Source organism: Mustelus asterias, chromosome 19 (assembly GCF_964213995.1).
Source record: "Mustelus asterias chromosome 19, sMusAst1.hap1.1, whole genome shotgun sequence".
Classification (NCBI taxonomy): Eukaryota; Metazoa; Chordata; class Chondrichthyes; order Carcharhiniformes; family Triakidae; genus Mustelus; species Mustelus asterias.
The window spans coordinates 50,173,162-50,195,190 of record NC_135819.1 but is presented as its reverse complement, the minus strand read 5'-3'; the positions used below and the strand labels follow the sequence as shown (position 1 = coordinate 50,195,190).

The window sequence follows — 22,029 nt, the reverse complement described above, 5'->3', positions numbered from 1 at the left end:
GCTGGAGCTGCAAAGGCAGAGTTGCGAGCATCAGGAGGGGATGACAGCAGCTCAGGGTGCAAGGTTGATTGGAGGAGTCCCATCGTGTCACAGGAGATGGTGCAGTCACTTCTGCGCAATGAGCAAACAAGCATCCCATGGCAGGAGATGTCCGCACCATGGTTCACCTACATGTCTGAGGGCTATAACTATATAGTGAAGGCACTGATGGGAATCCACGAGTGTCAGCACCAGAGGACGGTGGAGCTTCTGGACCCCACTCCAGCTGCTCTATCCCATGGAGGACCAGCAGGACCATTGGGCACTTGAAGGGATGAGGATGGTCTGGTGCACAGCCTTGGGCCTTCCACCCAGGAGACCCCAGGGGGGGTCCAGCCTAACTGAGCCCCCTCCCTATGAGAGAGACACCTCCAGCCCCACACACCGATGGGGGCAGCACTGCCATACCCATGCTGCCCAACAGCAGGCCTGGGCCCTCAAAGTTCAGGCCCCACAAGGGGTGCCCACAAAGGCCATCTCAGGCAACAGAGCATGGAAGTCAGCAGGCCTCCTCAATCTCAGCTGCGGATCCTGGGGAAGCATCTAGATGTAGTGGGAGTGTAAGAAAGATTAAGAAGTAATAGGCACCTAGTTGTCACAGGTAAAAGTAGGCACTAGTGTAGAGAAATCACCGCTGTATATAGTGACAAATAATAAACCACTCTGTTCACTCACAGAACCTCCACCCTGTCATTTAATGCCACCAAGTTCGGCAGATCCACGCACACACCCAACACTTCATTCTGGTGCAATGTGAGAATGGCTGTGCTATGTCTCTCCCACACTGAGGACAGAGTAAAGAGGCCCTGCGGCAGGCAACGTCACCACAATACCAAGCCCTCAACCCCTGTCCATCCTTCCAGAGACCCCGTTCATGGAAGGAGCAAACCATCCATCCAAACTAGAGTAGCTCAATGTTGCATCTCTTCTTCCGAGCGGGAGAGGCCAAGGGGCTGTCGAGGTGCCTGCCCACCCCTCGGGTGTAAGGTGAAAGTGAAAACCTGGCCAAATACTTAGAGGGCCTGCAGTGCCCGAGACTATTTATTCCAGCTTTGATGAACCCCATGATGTGCCCGTTCATTGGCAGGGCACAGGCAGCTCTCTGTTAGGCAGGAGTCAGATATATCGCTGAGGATGAGAGAAGCACTGCTTTGTCCTTGCTGCAAGTCATCATCATTCTTCTGCAGAGTCAGGCCAATGGCTGCAGCCCCCTGACACTGAAAATGTGCAAGCTAACATTTAGATCATGGTGGCATTACATCATTAGTTTGACCTTACACCCGTTGTGGGAGACCTCACAACCTGCTCCTCCCACTCGTCCCCGAGGCAACTGGTCCAGGCTCCGGAACCGCATCGTCAACAGCTCAATCACCTGTTCCCTCCAACATGCGCGTTGAAGTGTGAGCCTCATTATATCGAGTCTCTGCTGGTGTTTATGGCCTCCGCAATGGCAACATCAGCCACCTCTTGAGTGGGTACCCCTTGTCCCTGAACAGCCATCCCTCCAGCCACCGCTCTCCCTCAAAGACAGCTGGGATTTGCGAGTGGCCCAAGATGTATCTGTCATGGGCATTCCCTGACAAATGGGCACCTACCTGCATGAAGCATAGTGTGTGGTTACAGACAATTTCGACGTTGAGGGAGTGAAATCCCTTGCGGTTCCTGAATGGCGCTGATTGCAGCCATTATGACCTAAGAGCCACATGGGAGCAATCTATCAGACCTTGCACCTGGAGCTTCCCGGCTAGGGTGGCAAAGCCAATGGCACTGGCACCCTTGTTTGCCTAATTCCAGTCAAAGTTGATAAACATTTCTGCCTTGGCATAAAGGGCATCTGTGACCTCCCAGATATGTATGACCATAGATATCCCCTGTGCTGCCCTGGAACGAAATGCTACCATAAAAATTCAGAGCGCCTTTAAGCTTAAGGGCCACAGGCATTGGGCACCCTCCAGTTCCATGGACTGCCAGCTCATGCAGTATGTGGCAGAGGTGGCCCACTATCCCCCGGGACAGATGCAGTCCTCTCCAGCACTGCAGCTCGGACAACTGAAGGTAGGAATATCCAAGCTGGAAGATTCTTGGCCATCACTGTCTCCGACGTTGTTCCTCCAAGTGTGGTCCTGCTCCTTGAGCAGCTGCAGGTGTCTGAACCTGGCCATGTGCAGCACGTCATTGTCTCTGCTGCTGGCCAATCCCGATCGTTAGAAAGGCCAACTCAACAGGCTCCATGATTCTGGTGAATCATGCACTGAAAGAGTAAGAGACCACCGTGAGCGCTGAGGAGTTGTAACAGAGCCCTGATCCTCATCGCTCTGTGCATCTGTGATTTCCCCCCAGTGCTCCCCATTACCTGTATGAATTTCTGCTCAGCACCCTCTCTGACACTATAGCCACATTCCCACATAGCTTCTTCTCTACTCCAGTGGGATGAATGCTGTCGAGCCTCAATTATCTCATGGCATCTGAACTACACATTCCCCCTCCCCGCCGCATGTCCCAACCTTGCAAAGCGCTAAAGTGCATCAGAGAGAATGCATGACAGCAAGGTCTGCATCCTGATGGGGTATGTCGAAAATGGTGCCAGACATGGTACTGATTGGGGGAGTGGTGCCAGCTATCACCATCCCACCTTGCCAGGGGGTTCTCCACAATGCGAGCTGTTACTGCTAAGGCTCGAATTGAAAGGCGTGTCTACATTCTTGGGGCTTGGTGTTCCAAAGGGTTAACCTTTGTTCCCAACTAGATCTAGCTCTGGATATTAAACTGGTATGCTGGACGCTGCCAAGATTCATTAATTAGTTGCTCTGGCAACAACATTCATTTTGACGAATTTTGTTGAATCCAGAGAGGCTTGCAATTCTCCAGAGGGCAGCCTCATTCTCCTGGCTTTTAAATGCTGTGTAGTTAAGCAGTCTTTTATGAGAACAATCAACACACCCTCACTGCCAAAATTCACAGAGAAGTGGATTTAAACTTCCTGTCCAGTAAGCCCCTCCGGCCTCTAACCAGTGACTACGTGAGGGTTGCAGGTTTCACTGCATTTGCTCCCAACTAAGTGAGAGGGTCTTTAATGCCCCATGAGGCAGAGTAGCTCCCCATCACTGATACTGCTCTTGCAGCTTGGCCTCTCCCAAAGCAGGACCCCAGGACCTTGTAGTCACTCCCAGTAAAATCCCTTTGTTGTGGTCGCCTCCCACCCAGTTTGCAACTCCCAACAAGGAAGGGCACCCACTCAGCTACTGTTCGAACAGTAACCCTGCATGGAGGAACCAGGAAGCAATGCCTGCTTGGCAGCCAGCACATCCCCTCAGAGCAAGGGTGACCCAATATGCAGGGAAGGTAAGGTCTCTGAGTGACTCACACACAGCACCCCCCTCTTCCTCGATGGTGACAGTGACCCTCACCCATGGCCCAAGCTGCACTGGTGTGAATCCCAACATTCTCCCTGGTGTGCCTTGCAAGTTAGACTGTCCAGGAAGTAATGGCTGCCTGTGCGCTCACCTCTGATACCCCCCTCAGTGGAGGTGACAGCACCAGGTTCACACTTATGCAAAGCTGTTGCCAATGGCACCAACATAGTGTCATGCCAGCACCAGCTGAATATTCGGTGCGGGTTCAATATCCAGAGTGAGTGCTCACTAATGAAATGCTGATGTATTTGAATTTGGTTCCCGCCCATCCCCGGTCTATTCCACCTCACTCCGCTGGTAAGGTCAGCTCAAAAATCAGAAAATGCAATCTCGCCAGCAAGAATCACGCTTTTCCAAACTCTCCATATTTTGAGCCCTCGCCACCGATCCCACGGATGGAGAGAGTAGGCTCAAGGTCCGGCCCTATGAGTTTATGAAGCTCTCAGTCAGGTCAATGAAGTTACTCTAGTGGCACAGTGGCTAGCACTACTGCCTCACAGCACCAGGGACCCGGGTTCAATTCCGGCCTCGGGTGAATGTCTGTGTGGAGTTTATATATTCTCCCCGTGTCTATGTAGGTTTCCTCCGGGAGCTCCGATTTCCTCCCACTGTCTAAAGATGTGCAGGTCATGTGGATTGGCCATGGTAAATTGCCCCTCCATGTCTCAAGTTGTGTAGATTAAATTGATTAGCCAGGGAAATGTGTGGGTTTAAGGGGATAGGGCAGGGGAGAGGGCCTCAGTTAGATACTCTGTCTGAGAGTCAGTGCAAACCTGAAGGGCCGAAAGGCCTCTTCTGTGCTGTAGGGATTCTATGATTCTAGGGTTAATCACACCATGCTCCATCTCAGCTAAAGAAGAAAACCATGGTAGACAATTTCAATATCCATAAAGATGTGAACATTTAAACTGTTCAATGCAAGAAAACCAAATAGAATATTTATATTTAACACAGAACGAGGAGATTACTTTGAAGAGAAAATATTTCCCCTAGACATGCCTCCCCCTTTAGCAAACAACGTACTGCCAAACTAATGAATGATGTGTGATGTGTTGTGACATTTGTGACAGTCTCTTTGATATCCGTATCTATTTAAAATGAAACACAATATATTTCATAACGCTAATATAATTTGTGACATTTTCTTTGGTGAGAATATCTATGATCCCAGATTTAATATTCTTTAAGAAGAATTTTGTAGACATTATGCGGACTGAGAAATGCTAACTTTTTAAAAGCTGAGGGAGGTTCTCAATGTTCAACATGCCAACAAATTAAACAAGCAAACCTTGAATGATGAAACAGAATGCATTATATGGGTAGAAAGCACCCTCTGAATACATATTTGAAAGGTTTTATATCACGAAAGTCTGAAATCACAACGTTACAAACATATTCATGTGCCTTATATCTAAAATAAATTTTTTAACAAGTTTATTTATTCATCACAAGTAGGCTTACATTAACACTGCAATGAAGTTACTGTATATCTGGAACAAAACCAATGAGGTACTCCCCTGACTCTTATTCCATTTACACAGAACATTTGCTCTAATTCTCCCATTCCATTTATATTGCAGCTGTCCTGCATTCTACCATCGTAACCACAATATGAGAGGGCTTCATGAACTGAGGGTGGTGAGACGGGATTTTGGGGTCGCGAGCTCTGAAGCAGCAATGGCTGCTGTGGAACTCAGACTGAATGATACCAGCTGTGAGATCCCTTTAAATCCTCACTTATTCTTCTGTTGCTGGGCGGATGACGGACAGATCTTTGAGGCCCGATTGCTGACAAAAAAAAAGCCTGTGAAAAGGTAGGTGTTTCTTCTTTTTATATAAAAAAATCCTGTAGTTAAAACAGTTCTCATCAGCCTAAACTTTTTCACCTTCCACCTTCCCCCCCCCCCGCCAAACCCTGCCCTCCCCTCCGCCACCCCTCCCACATTCAGTGTGTGGGGAAATTAGTGATCAACATTTTCTGCATTGGTAAGTGGCGTGGTCTCTGTCCATCTGGAATAGATAACAATACACCAGGAGAATTTTTTCACAATCACCCCATCTAACTATTTTCATCAGTCTTCAGGCAGTATTTCCATTCAGGGTTAGGAACTTCTCACTGAGGACAGGCAGTGGGACAAGGCTGCTCCTCCAGGAATCCAATGCATTCAGGAATTTAAATTGTCAATATCATCTCTCAGACAAAAAAAATCTGCTGTCCATCTAGATTCCATCGTAAAGCAATGTAGAACGAGTATTAATCATCCCCCACTACTGGACAACTTGTAACATCCAGGTATATGTTGTGTCCAGTGTTGCACAGAGGTTAGCACTGCTGCCTCACAGCACCAGGGACCCAGGTTCAATTCCAGTCTTGGGTCACGGTATGTGCAGAGTCTGCACGCTCTCCCTGTGTCTGCGTGGATTTCCTCCGGGTGCTCCGGTTTCCTCCCTCTCTCCAAGGATGGACGGGTTAGGTGGATTGGCCATGTTCAATTGCCCCTTACTGTTAGGGGGACTAGCTAGGGTAAATACGTGAGGTTATGGGGTTAGGGCCCATGTTATCAGTGCAAGCTTGATGGGCTGAATGGCCCCCCTCTGTAGGGATTCTATGATGCTATTCTATGTCATGGCAGTAATGAAAAAAAGTGGAAATACGATATATAACACGGTATCATAATTGATTCACCTAATTATCTTGTGGAGGAATAACAGTTTTATCCTTTCCAGAGGAGATAGAGTCAAGGCCCTCAATGAGCTTTTCTTTAATTAAAATCCTTGGTCTCCAAGAAGTCAAAGTCTCGGTACCCAAAATAGAATTCCCATCTAACACAAAACTGTCAGCTGTGTATTCCCATGGCAACATCTTGTTTTTTTTGCACTTAATACAAATCTTTGTCTGCCTTTAAATGTTACAACCATTTGAATCAATACTGTGGACAAAATAATGGTCAAGAAACTCCCCCGTTCCTCTGACAGTGACCCCGAGCACTGGCTGATCCCATTGGAATTTGTGGGGTCAGTGCAAGGGGCAAGTTATTACTGGGTACAGGCACCAGAGGGAGCACCTTTAGTTCCCACCTATCCAAGTGCACAGAAATGTGTCCCATTGCTGCTTTTTGGGCATTTCTTGACGCTAAAAATGTTCTCTCCATTCCCTCAGCAAAGGAGCAATGGTTACTTTCTTGGTTTAGATTCCACTAATAGGACCCACAGATGCACTTGCGCAAACTGGTGTGCTTCCATTTGCTTGCAGCTATCAAATGAATTCTGCATCCTAATGGAGCTAGAGGTTTGGAAACTTCCAAAGTGAGTTCCTGGCCCCAACTCCGCCCTTCAGCTGTCATTTGTCTTGTAAGGTTTTGTTTTCTTGGGCTTTCTTAGATCTGGCATACCAAAAGGCCAGCAGAGCCTGAAAGAATTTCAATAACAATATTGCTTTGGTGTTCTGTATCACTGCAGTTGTAGCGCGATCTAAATTATATAAAGAACAAAGAAAATTACAGCACAGGAACAGGCCCTTCGGCCCTCCAAGCCTGCACCGACCATGCTGCCCGACTATTCATGTATTTGTCAAAACGCCCCTTAAAAGTCACTACCGCATCCGCTTCCACTACCTCCCCCGGCAGCGAGTTCCAGGAACCCACTACACTCTGTGTAAAATATTTGCCTCATACATCTCCTTTAAACCTTGCACCTCACACCTTAAACCTGTGCCCCCTAGTAATTGACTCTTCCACCCTAGGAAAAAGCTTCTGACTATCCACTCTGTCCATGCCTCTCATAATTTTGTGGACTTCTATCAGGTGGCCCCTCAACCTCCGTCGTTCCAGTGAGAACAAAGCAAGTTTCTCCAATTTCTCCTCATAGCTAATGCCCTCCATACCAGGCAACATCCTGGTAAATCTTTTCTGTACCCTCTCCAAAGCCTCCACATCCTTCTGGCAGTGTGGCGACCAGAATTGAACACTATATTCCAAGTGCGGCCTAACTAAGGTTCTATAAAGCTGCAACATGACTTGCCAATTTTTAAACTCAATGCTCCGGCTGATGAAGGCAAGCATGCCGTATGCCTTCTTGACTACCTTCTCCACCTGCATTGCCACTTTCAGTGACCTGTGTACCTGTACACCCAGATTCATGTGCCTATCAATACTCTTAAGGGTTCTGCCATTTACTGCATATTTCCTATCTGTATTAGACCTTCCAAAATGCATTACCTCTCATTTGTCCGGGTTAAACTCCATCTGCCATCTCTCCGCCCAAGTCTCCAACTGATCTATATCTTGTTGTATCCTCTGGTGGTCCTCATCGCTATCCGCAAATCCACCAACCTTTGTGTCGTCCGCAAACTTACTAATCAAACCAGTTACATTTTCCTCCAAATCATTTATATATATATTACAAACAGATGATGCAGTTAATTTGGACAATGACTGAAAGGAGCTTGGATACTTCCAGGCTGGCTTCGTACTGAGAGTACAAACTTTGTAATGTTTTAAATGAGAATCATCGAATCCCTACAGTGCAGAATGAGGCCATTCGGCCAACGAGTCTGCACCAATCCTCCAACAAAGCATCCCACCCAGGCCCCATCCCCGTAGCTCCATATATTTACCCCACTAATCCCCCTAACCTTCACAGGACAATTTAGCATGGCCAATCTACCTAACCTACACATCTTTGGACTGTGGGAGGAAACTGGAGCACCCGGAGGAAACCCACGTAGACATGGGGAGAATTTTTTAAAAATACTTTTCCAATTCAATCAAATCAAGTCCAATTCAGAGTCTCAACAAGTTGAGACATTTCCGATCCAAGCTGACAAGACAGGGTATGCAACCCTTTACCCTGTCTTGGGCATGCAACCCTTTACCCTGTCTTGGGCCTGATCTACATGAGCCAAGCTGATTGGAGTAGGCGGAGGTTTCCTCCTCCAAGGCTTGATCTCATTTGCATCTTAGCCAAAAGGCCGAGATGCCGCTTTTAAAAATTGCTTCATATGAAAATGAAGCTTAAATGCAACCCAATGACCTCAACCAAGTGCAGCATCTGCATAACTACACTTGATCTTAGTCAAAAGACCGAGTAGACATGGGGAGAATGTGCAAACTCCACGCAGTCATCCGAGGTCGGAATTGAACCCGGGTTCCTGGCGCTGGGAAGCAGCAGTGCTAACCATTGTACCATCATGCTGCCCATGCTGTTGTAACAAACACTAAGAATTTACTTGCAATTTTAAATTAAAGGAATTCCTTAGTTGAATGTTCACCATTTGTGAGTTATAGCAGAGGTGATTTTTCTCTGATATTTTCAAGACACAAGGAAAAGAATAAAAGGTTGGAGACTCATGACATCACATTCATCTTGGTTTGCATTGCATCCAAACGTCCATCCCTGGAAGGAAGGACATGGAGCATGAGAATATAAATGCAATTGTAATGGGGTCTCTCATTTCATTTGGTCTCCACTTGGCAGAGGCCAAAGCACACAGTACCCACAGCCTTATGGCCAGGCCCTCCAGGTCAGATCCCTATAAGCAACAAAATGGTAAGCACTTTTATTTTGAGACAGGACCCATATATGAGCATCAGGGTTGCATACAGTATTGGGATAGTAACCGTAAGAGCTCAGTTCTGGTGACCATTAAGGCTGCTGTTTGGCTCTCAGTCCTGCAGCAGTGGTAAACCTACATCTCCCACATTATTCTGATGCAACCCGCTTTTAAGGGAGTGCTTCTCCGCTGAGGGAACATGACGGCTTAGTGGAACGATCTGATCCCGCTGGATAAAGGTGTGTGCACCTTCAGCAGGATTCACTCTGGGTGTAAATTGCCCAACTGTTAAAAAGTAATGCGGTTAACACATAATCAGAATGACTGGGGGCTGATGTACATAATGACAATGCATTCTTGGCAGTGTCTGAGCACATCAACTGATTCAGATTCTCAGTAATGAGCTGCATTTATTTATGTATGTAATTTGTGCTATGCCTTGTCTTCCTACTAATATATTCACATTAAACAGAACAACGTCTGACTTATTCTTCCAATGAGTTCCTTTGCCAACTCAAATATTCAGGCAAGTGTTAATAATGTGCAAGTAATCAGCACCTTAAAGTAAAAAATGCAATAAGAACCTATGTCACAGTAATATTATATACAGTCAATCAAAATCATACAGATATTTAATATAATGCAGAACATTTAATTCAGTTGTCTGCTAATGCCAATTCTGTTAACATTACTTATTGTCTCTGCAAGGTCAGGTAAGTTTTTGAATTGTAAATGATACACTTTCATGAACAATAGAAACAGAAATCTTTTTTCATAATTAGTGCTTCGTAACACTGTTCTAGAGTGGGCTTGTTGCTTTGATAGCAAGGACAATAAAATCTTTGAACATTTTAAACAATGTTGTATGTGTATGCGATTTGAAGTTGCATTTTTAAGAGTAATTGCAATAATATTACACCAATTCAAACGGTTTATTTTTAGCCGGTCTTGCCTGCTGTCTTTTTTCTCCTTTTGCAAAGAGTTGATTACATTGGCACTGAATGCCAGCCATATAATGCCACAGACTTGATTAGTCTGTCAGTTGGATCCATGGCTTACCGTAGTTGTCTTTATTCTCCCACCTGGCTGTGTGCAGGTCCAGCCTGATTTATTCATTAACAAATTGCATCCTTCTCCTTCCAAACACGGAAGCATTTCACACCATTGTCTAGTCTTTACAATTCGTGCTGAAAAACAAAGAAGGCTATGCATTATTTCCCCTGTTCATGCTCAAATACATATCCAGCTCATTCATTTTGAAAGGAAGTTGTGATCAGTTAGTCAGATCTGGATGCAAACCGACAAATAGGCTTTTTTTTAATGACGAGTTAACTTATGATGAATTTTCCACTCATATCCTATTTCTACCCTCGTGAATACCTATTGCGTGTAAGCTTTCCAGGGGGAGAAGATGAATGCGGAATTTGTCATTAGATGTTTGTGAACATAAGATGATCCATTCTTGACATTGCCCTAACAATGTTCTTTAATTGCAACCACAGAAGACTGCCAGGATTCCATTAGCATTTCCACCAAACTAATCCTCCTTCTGACAACTGAAGGATGAGTGCAAAATCAGTGCCAAATTCTGTTTATGTTGTGGAATCATCCCCACCAGGAAGTAGGTGCAAACTGACAACACTTGTATCACTTCCACCTGTATGATCTTGGTTTAACTGAAAGCCTTGACAATATGCTGAGTTGATGTATGCATCTGCAAACACATACGATGCACATATTTATGCGTACACACTTGATGCTGACTGCCAGATGGGGAAGAATTTAATTCCTCACTAGTAATGACCACAGATATTTCATAAAAGTACTTCTGCTAATGGACCTCTTGCGATTTGTTTACACTTAGTATTAAGAAATAATGGCATGGATTTCACTCCCATTGGTGAGGTAGAAATGGATCATTAATATATGCAATGTGCCACTAACTCACTTCAATTTCCTTCCAGGCCCCTCGTTTCCAATAGAGAGAGTCTGGAGAAGTAAGACTGCTCCCAATAGGTTAATCACCAACAGGAGGAAGAGAAATACAGCTCATGGCACAGTCTTTAAAAAGTTGCAGCCAGATCTTAAAGGGGAGCATCATTTTTTTTCTCCCTGGAAGAATGTCTACAGTAGCAGCAACCTGGGTTATCTTGGAGCAGCTGGAAGTGCTCCAAAGATTCGCAGATGCATCTTTTAACAGAAACCAGATGTCAAGTTTGTTTGGCACTGAAGGCAGGAAGCCCCTGGTGCAGGCTATGTGAAGCAAGCCCCTAGTGCAGGCTATGTGAAGCAAGGTGCCAAAGGCACTCAGTGCCACTTCCACCACTCCAAGAACTGCCACAACAGAAGAGATTCAGCCAAGAACTCTCACCAATACACAACATCCAGTACTCCTTCCCTTTCACAATTTCTTTTCTCAGCATCTGGGTTTTAAGGCTGTCCTTTGTCGAAGCAAATATTCAATCACCTTTTCTACTCAAAGTTACACTGCAATATCTCAATGTCCACTATACAGTCTGTTGTAACTCTTCAAGGATATTTCATTTAAGGGGCCAATGCACTTTTCCAATTTAGCTTTACCTCACCCTGAGATGAGTTTTTGACCTCGCATTTGCAGCATATCTAAGACTGCCACTTTCCACCTCTGTAACATTGCACAACTTTGCCCTTCTCCCTGCTCATCTGCTGTTGAAAGCCTCATCCATGCCTTTGTTACATCTAGATTCAACTATTCCAAATCACGCCTGACTGGTCTTCCAAATTCTACCCTCCGTAAACTTGAGGTCATCCAATAATCTTGCTCATCTCATAGCATGTCCTGTTTCCCATTTGCTTGCCTAGCCTTCAATGGCTCCTAGTCAAGAAACATCTTGATTTTAAAATTTCCCTGTGGCCTTGCCTCTCCCTATCTTTATAATCTTTCCCAGTACAACACGCCTCTGAGGTATCTGCGCTCCTCTAATGCTGGCATTTGAGTGCATTCCCAATCATGACTGCTCCACCACAGGTTGCCTTGCCTTTACTTGCCTAGTCCCCAAGCTCTGGGTTGGCATGGTGGCACAGTGGTTGGCACTAATACCTCACAGCTCCAGGGACCCGGGTTCAATTCCTGCCTTGGGTCAATGTCTGTGTGCAGTTTGCACATTCTTCCTGTGTCTGCATGGGTTTTCTTCGGGTGCTCCAGTTTACTTCTCACACTCTAAAGATGTGTAGGTTAGGTGGATTGACCATGGTAAATGCACAAGTTTCGGAGGATGGGGGGGGGGGGGGTAGAATTTGGGCCTGGGTAAGATGCACTTTCAGAGAGTCAGTCCAAACTCAATGGGTTGAATGGCCTCCTTCTGCACTCTCAGGATTCTATGGTTCTATAGTTATAAAGGTTCTATAATGGTTCTATACAGGCAGACACTTGATAAAAGTATCATTGCAGTTTACTGAGAGTCTGGCATTGACATACGGGATAAAGTGATTGGCATTACACACTATCTAGACATTAATAGGATGAAAGCCTTTCCAATTTCTAAATTTGGGCGGTGCTAACATATGGGGCTTTGAGAATCTCTTGCAATCAGCATTTGTTCCTTGCGACTGTGAGAACTGGATAGTACATTGTTTTAATAGTTACTTCATAGCACAAAACTTGAATGTTGCTGAAAAGAGAAACATGTTGTCGAAGCTTTTTGTCTTGTACACATCAGGACAAATGCCAGAATATCAATTTTCAGACAATTGCAACAACTTACACTGCAGGCCCTGCAGATATAAATTGTCGTGTTCTGTTTGAAATGTGGAATTCTTGCATTTGTCCTGGTAAGTGCAAGACAGAAAGCTTTGGCAACATGTTCCTCTTCTCAACAATATTGTGTTTGAACAGATCACTAGTCACTTTCTTGATCTGCCTGGCGTTAATCATGGTGAGTTTGAGTAAGAGATTATACTGACGCACAGGGATGGGGGCGGAAGTGATAATGATGCACATCAGAATAGTAAAATTTGGAAAGAGGGTTATTTGGAATAATCAAAAAATATGAATAGGCTTTGCAAAACAAATCACTAACAGGAAACAGAACTATAGGAATGTTTCCAATGTTGAAATAAAGCCTGACGTCAGCTGACATAATTATGCACTGGAAGATTTGAGTCTGTACTTGTGCATACCTGATGCAGCAATACCAGAAGACCCACCAGTGCTCCTAACAATAGATGAATTAGGCTGAATTTTCAATGGTTATGGTTTGAGGTAGGTGGACCCACAATGTGGTGCCACCTGCCATTCTGTTTGGTGCCTTTATCCTGGCCCTGAGTTAGATTGAGGGAGGCTAGGTCAGGTCATGAATTGGCTAACTGTCTGCAAGCAGAAAGTGGCCAATCTTGGGCAAATTGATGTAATTGAAGAGCCTATTAAGGGCCCCTTTCCCGCACTGGCTGGAATTTCCAGTAGGCATACAAACAGCCCCCATCGGCCTCGAACACGCCCAGGCAAATGTGGTGAGCTCAGGTTGGGAAAGGGGTCAGAAGACTGATGGGGTGGGGAAGGGGGGGTTGGAGGGGCGTTTGTGGCATGCACTTGAACACATGAGGGATACCCCCCCCTGGCCTGACCTGCAATGGCTGCCAGCCCAAAGCTGCACTGAGGGCCATCCAATGGAAGGGGTTGTCCCTTGAAGACCATGCCCAGGCAGCGGCCACCATTTTACAAATAAGATAAAACCCAGTAATTGCATCGTTCAGATTGACAGCTCCCGCCTCAGTTGGTGGAGTTGCTGATCACTGACTGCTGGAGGGGTTTCAGCCCAGGGGAGCCCACTTGCTATCCCTGACTGGATGGCAAACCTGCTTCCTGGCTTTAGCAGCAATTCCATTAAAACTAACAGTGCAATTATCTGGACCACATCGTGAACTAATCCTGACATCGGGTTCCCACACCAGAAAGAAAATTGATCCGTTTGTGTCTACAATGTGGATTAGGTTGATTAGCCATACCAAAGTTGCCTCTTAGTGTCCCAAGTTATAAAGGTTAGGTGGATTAGTGGGGTAGATACATGGTGTTATGTGGTACCAAAAGAGAAAATGCTGGAAAATCTCAGCAGGTCTGGCAGCATCTGTAAGGAGAGAAAAGAGCTGACGTTTCGAGTCCAGATGACTCTCCAGCATCCGCAGTAATTTGCTTTTATGCAGTGTTATGTGCTAAGCCTGGGTACCTTTTGGTGCAGACTCGATGGGCCAAATGGCCTCCTTTTGAACGAGAGGGACTCTATGATTTCATGCTGACACCCCCCCCCCCCCTCCTTCCCTGCTCCGGTCTGTTAAAATCAATGTGTGACTTATTTGCAACAGTCTGCTAAACAAGCTTCCTCTAGAGCTAGTGCTATATCCTCTAAAAATAATTACAAGATTTCCAATTACCCTAACTTGAATGTGAAGGAAATTCTATTGCACCCCCCCACAGGAAAAAAAAAGAGAACATCAAAAGCTGCCAGAAAGCTTAACAAGGAGAAACCGCTGACATGGTCAAACATAAAATGTCCAAAATGGTGCAGGTTCAGATAGACTAGTCAGTAGCCATGCAGACTAATGGACCAAAATCAAAAGAAAAAAAGAGAGACAGAAAGTTCAAACGAGGAGAATGTCCAGAGATTTCAGCCCAAACTGTGGCCTCAGGCTGCATAGAAACAAAGACATCTCCAAGAATAAAAAATTAATCTGAGATTCAAAGACAAAAATGGACGATTTTAAAGGCAACCGTAATGAAGTTGTAAACTAGGTCATTTATGTTTGACAGAAACTTCACTTCCACCATTAAATGTTTTGCTGCAAGAGAAATCAAACACGACAGCCCAGCAGTTACAAAAATAATATTTACAGCAACTTTATTGGGTCCACTTCACATCTCCTTTGTTGATTAGAAATTTTACGTGCTTAGCAGATCCTAATTAGTCATTTTTGTTGCTCAATTTTTTTCATTTTAATTGGTACATTGCCAACCCTTTCTGTTTAAGTTTGTTACGGGTTTCTGAAATGAAATTTCTGCCATCAAGTGTAAGTGTGACGGGTAAATACATTTACGGCTAGGTAAAATGGTGCCCAAAGGGAGGAGTCAAAATATCTGTGAGAAGATTCCCATTTGTGGTTCGCACTGTAAGACATTAATTGATAACTAAAGAGATGTGATACCAAAGAAGTATCAGTAATAAGACCACTGATAATAAATAGTGTTAAGTCATATAAAACAATAAGACAATAAGAAATAGGAGCAGGAGTAGGCCATTGGCCCCTCGGGACTGCTCTGCCATTAATAGGATCATGGCTGATCCAATATTCCTCACGCCCACTTGCCTGCCCTTTCCCCATAACCCCTAATTCCCTTACTGATCAAAAATCTATCTATCTCAGCCTTAAATATACACAAGGATTCTGACCCCACAGCTCTCTGTGGTAAGGAGTGCCAAAGACTCACAATCCCCTGATAGAAGAAATTCCTCCTCATCTTAGTCTTAAATTGGCTCCCCTTTATTCTAAAACTATGCCCTCTGGTCCTAGACTCTCCCATGAGGGGAAACATCCTCTCAGAATTTCCTTGTCAAGCCCCTTAGGAATCCTATATGTTTCAATGAGATCACCTCCCATTCTTTTAAATTCCAATGAGTAGAGTCACAGGCTGTTTAATCTTTCCTCATGAGACAATCCCTCCATACCAGGGATGATCCGAGTGAACCTTCGCTGAACTGCCTCCAATGAAATAATATCTTTCCTTAAATAAGGGGATGCATCATGTAGTCTTGCTACGTAAACATCGGCCTGTAACTTCCTGGCTCCCCAGCATTGGATTTGGGGGATACTTCAAAGATGTGCCCCCACCAAACCATCAACGTCTGACCTCCCTATCCACCCCGCTATTGTCCGATCTCCCCCGCCCCCTTACATCCAACCTTTGACCTCCCATCCTACCACCTCACCACCCCCCCCCCCCCACCCCGCCCTCCTGCGACCTGACCTCTGCCTATCAAAACAACCTTCCCAATCAGTGAAATCCCATCCCCTTACCTTCTCCCTTGCCTGTCAGCTTCACCGAGCATTTTAAACCAACCTGCTTTAAGATAGCCAGTGTAGTAAAAAAGGGTGTGTGGCCTTCCTTCTTAACAGCGAAGGTTGTTAAGAAGGCATATGGTGTGTTAGCTTTTATTGGTAGAGGGATTGAGTTTCAGAGCCATGAGGTCATGCTGCAACTGTACAAAACTCTGGTGCGGCCGCACTTGGAGTATTGCGTACAGTTCTGGTCGCCGCATTATAGGAAAGATGTGGAAGCATTGGAAAGGGTGCAGAGGAGATTTACCAGGATGTTGCCTGGTATGGTGGGAAGATCGTATGAGGAAAGGCTGAGGGACTTGAGGTTGTTTTTGTTAGAGAGAAGAAGGTTAAGAGGTGACTTAATAGAGGCATACAAGATGATCAGAGGATTAGATAGGGTGGATAGTGAGAGCCTTTTTCCTCGGATGGTGATGGCTAACATGAGGGTACATAGCTTTAAATTGAGGGGTGATAGATATAGGACAGATGTTAAGGGTATGTTCTTTACTCAGAGAGTAGTAAGGGCGTGGAATGCCCTGCCTGCAGCAGTAGTGGACTCGTCAACATTAAGAGCATTTAAATGGTTATTAGATAAACATACGGATGATATTGGAATAGTGTAGATTAGAGGGTGTTTAGAGTGGTTTCACTGGTCGGCGCAACATCGAGGGCCGAAGGGCCCGTACTGTGCTGTAGTGTTCTATGTTCCTTAGTTCACTGGAGTTGCACCTTCAAAGACCATTTTGCTGCAGGTTCCAAGCAGCTCCAGCCAACAGAGGTTTGAACAAAGGTTTCCTGAGCAGATAAGTGTGATTTATACTCATGTAATTCCAGTGGGCCATCACCTTCTGACACTCGTCTGAAGTTATGGAGCATTTTGTTATAGTAACAGAACTAGAAAAACAGTGATCTGAGTTTTGCCACGACAGAGGGGCTCTCCGTCATGACAAAAGCCCTGAAAATGGTCAAAATCCAAGTCTTGCCCCTGACCCAGCATTTTGTGTCTTCAGGGAGGAGCTGGAATCGGGCTGGGGTTTACACATGTCCAATTTGCCAGGGCAGTTAGCCATTTAAATCACTCGCTGTCTCCACTGAAGTGGGATTTTAGAAGAACTGGAATGCAGAATCTGGAGCGTGCAGATTAAAATAGGTATAAGATGTGCCCCCATCAACCCACCGACGTCTGACCTCTCTATCCACCCCACTATTGTCCGATCTCCCCCACCCCCTTACATTCAACCTCTGACCTCCCATCCTACCACACCACCCCCTTCCCCCGCCCTCCTGCGACCTGACCTCTGCCTACCAAACCCTCCCAACCAGTGAAATCCCATCCCCTTCCCTTTTCCCTTGCCTGTCAGTTTCACCAAGCATTTTAAAGCAACCTGCTTTATGGCAGCCAGTGTAGTAAAATAAAGTGTGTGTGGCCTTCTTATGCATAGCCAGGGTACCACGTTGGAGAGATAAGGTAACCTTTTGAATAGAATTCTGGGACATCTTTGAGGGAGGTAAAGCACTCTTTGGGATTGTTAAATGTGAACATGATTATGCACTTTTTACACACAAACTCATTGGAATGCCAAGTTGTAAAAAAGTTGTCCAGCTGTCGAGGAACTATCCAGCTGTCGAAGAATTTTTAAGCGTGTCAAAGGTAGTCAGGAAGTATTAAAATTGTCAATATTACCCAGGAAGTTTCAAAGCTGTCAAGGAACTTTCAAAGCTGTCAAGGAACTTTCAAAGCTGTCAAGGAACTGTCTAAGGATACTAAGTGAATTGGCATGGAAGGGGATGGGGATGGGGCATGAGTTGGCACTAAGTTAGCATAGGGGTACGGGGCAATGGGGGTGGAGGGAATGGGTGGGAGAGGCCGTGAGGGATGGTTGGGGGACATGGGTTGGTATGAATGGAGCATAGGGAGTGTGTGGAATGGCAAAAGATTGAAGGGGAGGGCTGGAGGTATGTTTTTGTTTTGTTATTATATTTTATTTAATTAAACACAGGGTCGGAGCACAGAGGAAGGCCTTGTGCCATGCTGTTTCCATAACCGGCAATCTGTGGAGTTGCTCTGGAGTCAGCCGCCCTGACCGCTTCTTCAGTCCGCACCCCTCACTGAAAACTCCATCCACAGGCGGCCATTTTTATAGGTCAGGTTTGCTGAGCTGGGAAATCTTCTGACACGGAAAATCCAAACCCGGGGGCGAAAATCTGGACCGGTGTTTTAATCATATGGTACTCTGGGAAATTTGCCAATGCTTCTGGGGATTGCATTTCAGTTTATTTCAATCAGTAAGTGGCCCTGGTTTATTCTGCATTCCTTTATCCACATATTCAATGTTATCACTTCCTGTTAAAAGGCCAACATAAACAGCAGGATATACCACGTTGGACATATGCTCAGCAGCACTGAGGTGTGGCTTCCTGGGGTTTGGCAGTTGGGAATATGGCCCTTGGGTATTAAAACATTAATGAAGGGTGTTCAAAATATGTAACAAAATGGGGAAGGGTGGCAGTGGTTTCTGGGAGCACTGGACAGAGGTATTCCGGTGTCTAGAGGTACTGGCGAGGGGAGGCACAGTTTCTGACTGCACTAGAAAGGACAGCCTGGCAACTATGGAAGGGCTATCCCAGTTACTTAAAGCATGGAAGGATTGTCTCAGCATTACTGTGGTTTTGGACCGTGACGTGTGACAGCTGGGAGGAGAGACCAGTATTTGGCAGTACCGAGAGAAAGCGTGTCTAGGTTGTCGAAGCACTGGTGAGTAAAGGGATCTAACAGGTCCAAGAGCTGTGGGAATATTCTGAAATCTCACAGCGCAAGAAGGAATCCTCAGATTGGAAGGGGTACCTGAGGTACCGCAACACTGGGGAGATTAGTGACATTAAAGGAGGGATTTTGTGGGGTCCAGGAGCACAAAAGGATTTGGAGTCTGTTAGCCATGAGAGGGGAAAGTTCCAGAATCTGACAGGATCGGGGGAAGAAAGAATTTCCTGAGTCAGTTTTTTCCCTTCTTCAATGTGTTCCCAGACAGATTGTTGTGCTCCTGGCCAATGTCTCAGTTTTGAAACCTGCTTCTGGCTTGAAGCCAGCTTTTAGCGCCATTCTCATTTTAGGTTGCAATTTTCTGACCATAATTGCGAATACTAGCAAGTACAATCCAAGTGTGTTACTCTGAAAACCAGCGTCGGAATCAGAATGCGCCTGAACGGGTGAAAGGCGAACAGGATGTGCAATCCTATGCACTCATTATATAATACGTAGCTGCAGACAAAAATAAAAAAAAGTTACTTTATATATAATTCCCTACCAGTGTCATTTTTGGAATTTGTGTAGCATCATTACCACATTCCTCTGAGGGATTAAGTCGAAATGTGACAGGCTGGATAACAGATTGCACACGCTGCCATCTCCAGATAGGAACTAAGGTGAAAAGCTACTGAATTTCACTGAACTGTAGATACTAACAAAGCAGAGAGGCGCTGGGAAAAATGTGCTTAGAATCTTGGAGTCTAATTTTTTTTTAGATTTAACTGACAGTGTGACCTTCTGGTGGTGTTCAAATCTGAAAACAAGATTCTAATTTTGTTATGAACGCTCCATTATTCAACAGTGGGAATTGCAGCCTTTAGATTGTTCCAGAAAACAAAACTTTCCCAATACAAGTGAACTGGGGCAGGTGGTGGCGCTTGTGTCACCTGAATTCAGAGTGTTGAGTGCGTCAAAGATTTGAAAGATAATTAAGTGTTTTTTCAATCCTGACAATGTCAATAAATGCTACCATCCCGATTGTGTTAACGACCTTACCCAACACAATCCAATCGCCTCCAGTAGCAATACTTCAGAGCGCTGCATTCAAAGACATTGCAGTCTCCAATCAATGGTGTCAAGGAAGCAGCATACTTGTGGCAAGGCACGCTCTAAATGTTTCTGCTTTTCACGGGTTTCAGCAAAGGAATTAGTTGATCTATAAAACACATTGGCTGGAATTCTCCAATCTTGTACACCGCCCCCCCCCCCCCCCCCCCCCGCTGCCAGCGAGCATTGAGAATTTGACGCTCAGCCAAAACTCCATTCACTGCAACAGGACCAGAGAATCCTCGCCACGGGTGAAGTTGGAGAATTTCTACCTTTATTGGTGATGTAGTTTGTCTACATATATAAGCGTATATAACATCTAATTATGAACTGAACGCATCTAGTTATGAATGTGGAGGCGATGGCCTAGTGGTATTATCACAAGACTATTCATCCAGAAACTCAACTAATGTTCTGAGTACTCAGGTTCGAATCCCACCATGGCAAAAGATGGAATTTGAATTCAATAAAAAATATCTGGAATTAAGAATCGACTGGTGACCATGAAACTATTGCTGATTGTCAGAAAAACCCATCTGGTTCACTAATGGGCGGCACGGTAGCACAGTGGTTAGCACTGCTGCTTCACAGCTCCAGGGACCTGGGTTCAATTCCCGGCTTGGGATACTGTCTGTGTGGAGTTTGCACATTCTCCTCGTGTCTGCGTGGGTTTCCTCTGGGTGCTCCGGTTTCCTCCCACAGTCCAAAGATGTGCGGGTTAGGTTGATTGGCCATGCTAAAAATTGCCCCTTAGAGTCCTGAGATGCATAAGTTAGAGGGATTAGCGGGTAAATATGTAGGGATATGAGGGTAGGGCCTGGGTGGGATTGTGGTCGGTACAGACTCGATGGGCCAAATGGCCTCTTTCTGCACTGTAGGCTTTCTATGATTCTATAATGTATTTTAGGGAAGGAAATCTGCCATCCTTACCTGGTCTGGCCTACATGTGACTCCAGAGCCACAGCAATGTGGTTGACTCTCAACAGCTCACAGGCAACAAGGGGTGGACAACAAATGCTGGCCAGCCCGTGACACCCATGTCCCACGATTGAATAAAAAACGTACAATAATGCATCTAATTTACATCAAAGACACCACTCAGTGGAACAGGGGATTAAAGAGCATGTGTCTTTCATTAGGAAAATGATTTAAATGCATCCTCAACCAATTAGGCACAGCCACAAGGCTGCCACTTGTTGACTGCATATGTCGCAGTGTGTTATACTGCACAAACAATCCATAGCAGCCAAGAAGAATAAATGCCTCAACACTGTAGAAGCTAGAATTGTGTTTTTTTAAGTTAATGTTACCAAGCCTTCAGACTACACGTATTTCTTATCAAAAGTCTCCTACCCTGTTGAGACCATAAACACTACCTCCCTGTTACAGAGAAACAAAAAGCTGGAGTCGGCCATTCGGCCCTTCGAGCCTGCTCCGCCTTTTATTTTGATCATGGCTGATCATCGAATTCAATATCCTGATTCCTCCCCTTCCCCCCCCATAATCCCTTGATCCCTTTAGCCCCAGTGGCTATACTTAGTTTCTTCTCAAAATCAGACAACGTTATTGTAGAGCGTTCACAGAGCTACTGTTCAAAAATAAATAGGTCGATGGAATCCAGAAATTTGAGAAAATCCATCATTTGCAGGTTGGTTCTTTTCCCCTGTTCTCCTCTTCACCTGCGCTGGCAACATGCTCTGTGCAACCTCTTTCTAACAACAGATACAGTTGGTTTTACAGATGAGCCCACTGTAACTATACAGTGTGTTGAGTTGTACAGAGCTGAAGCTGCAACATCAAAATATATTTTACATTGAGTTCGGCAGTTCAATGAAGCTCACTTTCCTCATTACATTTCCTGATAAATAGAAACATTTCTAAATCCAGCTGATAATCTCCTGTAATCAGGTCTCACATGATTTTGCATTTAAACTGCTTTTTTCAAACACATTCATATGTCAATCAGGACAAAACGAATAACACATTGTTGAATAGATTTTCTTAATATCCTACTGAGCTCCCCTACAAGAAAACACATGGTCACACATGTAACAATTGTGCTCTGTGATGTACAGGAAGTTTCTCAGTTGTTGCACTGGAGAAGA

General features: G+C 45.1%; 1 protein-coding gene across 1 annotated transcript in view; it reads right to left on the bottom strand.

The window, feature by feature from the left end:
- Positions 1–9,264: 9,264 nt before the first annotated feature.
- tafa5a (TAFA chemokine like family member 5a) overlaps positions 9,265–22,029 on the bottom strand; it is a 422,341-nt gene continuing 409,576 nt past the window's right edge. The window contains exons 3-4 of the mRNA XM_078234613.1: positions 10,063–10,190; positions 9,265–9,288 (exon numbers count right to left, since the gene is read on the bottom strand). Of these exons, the coding sequence (XP_078090739.1) occupies positions 9,265–9,288; positions 10,063–10,190 (152 nt within the window). The remainder of the gene's footprint in view (positions 9,289–10,062; positions 10,191–22,029) is intronic.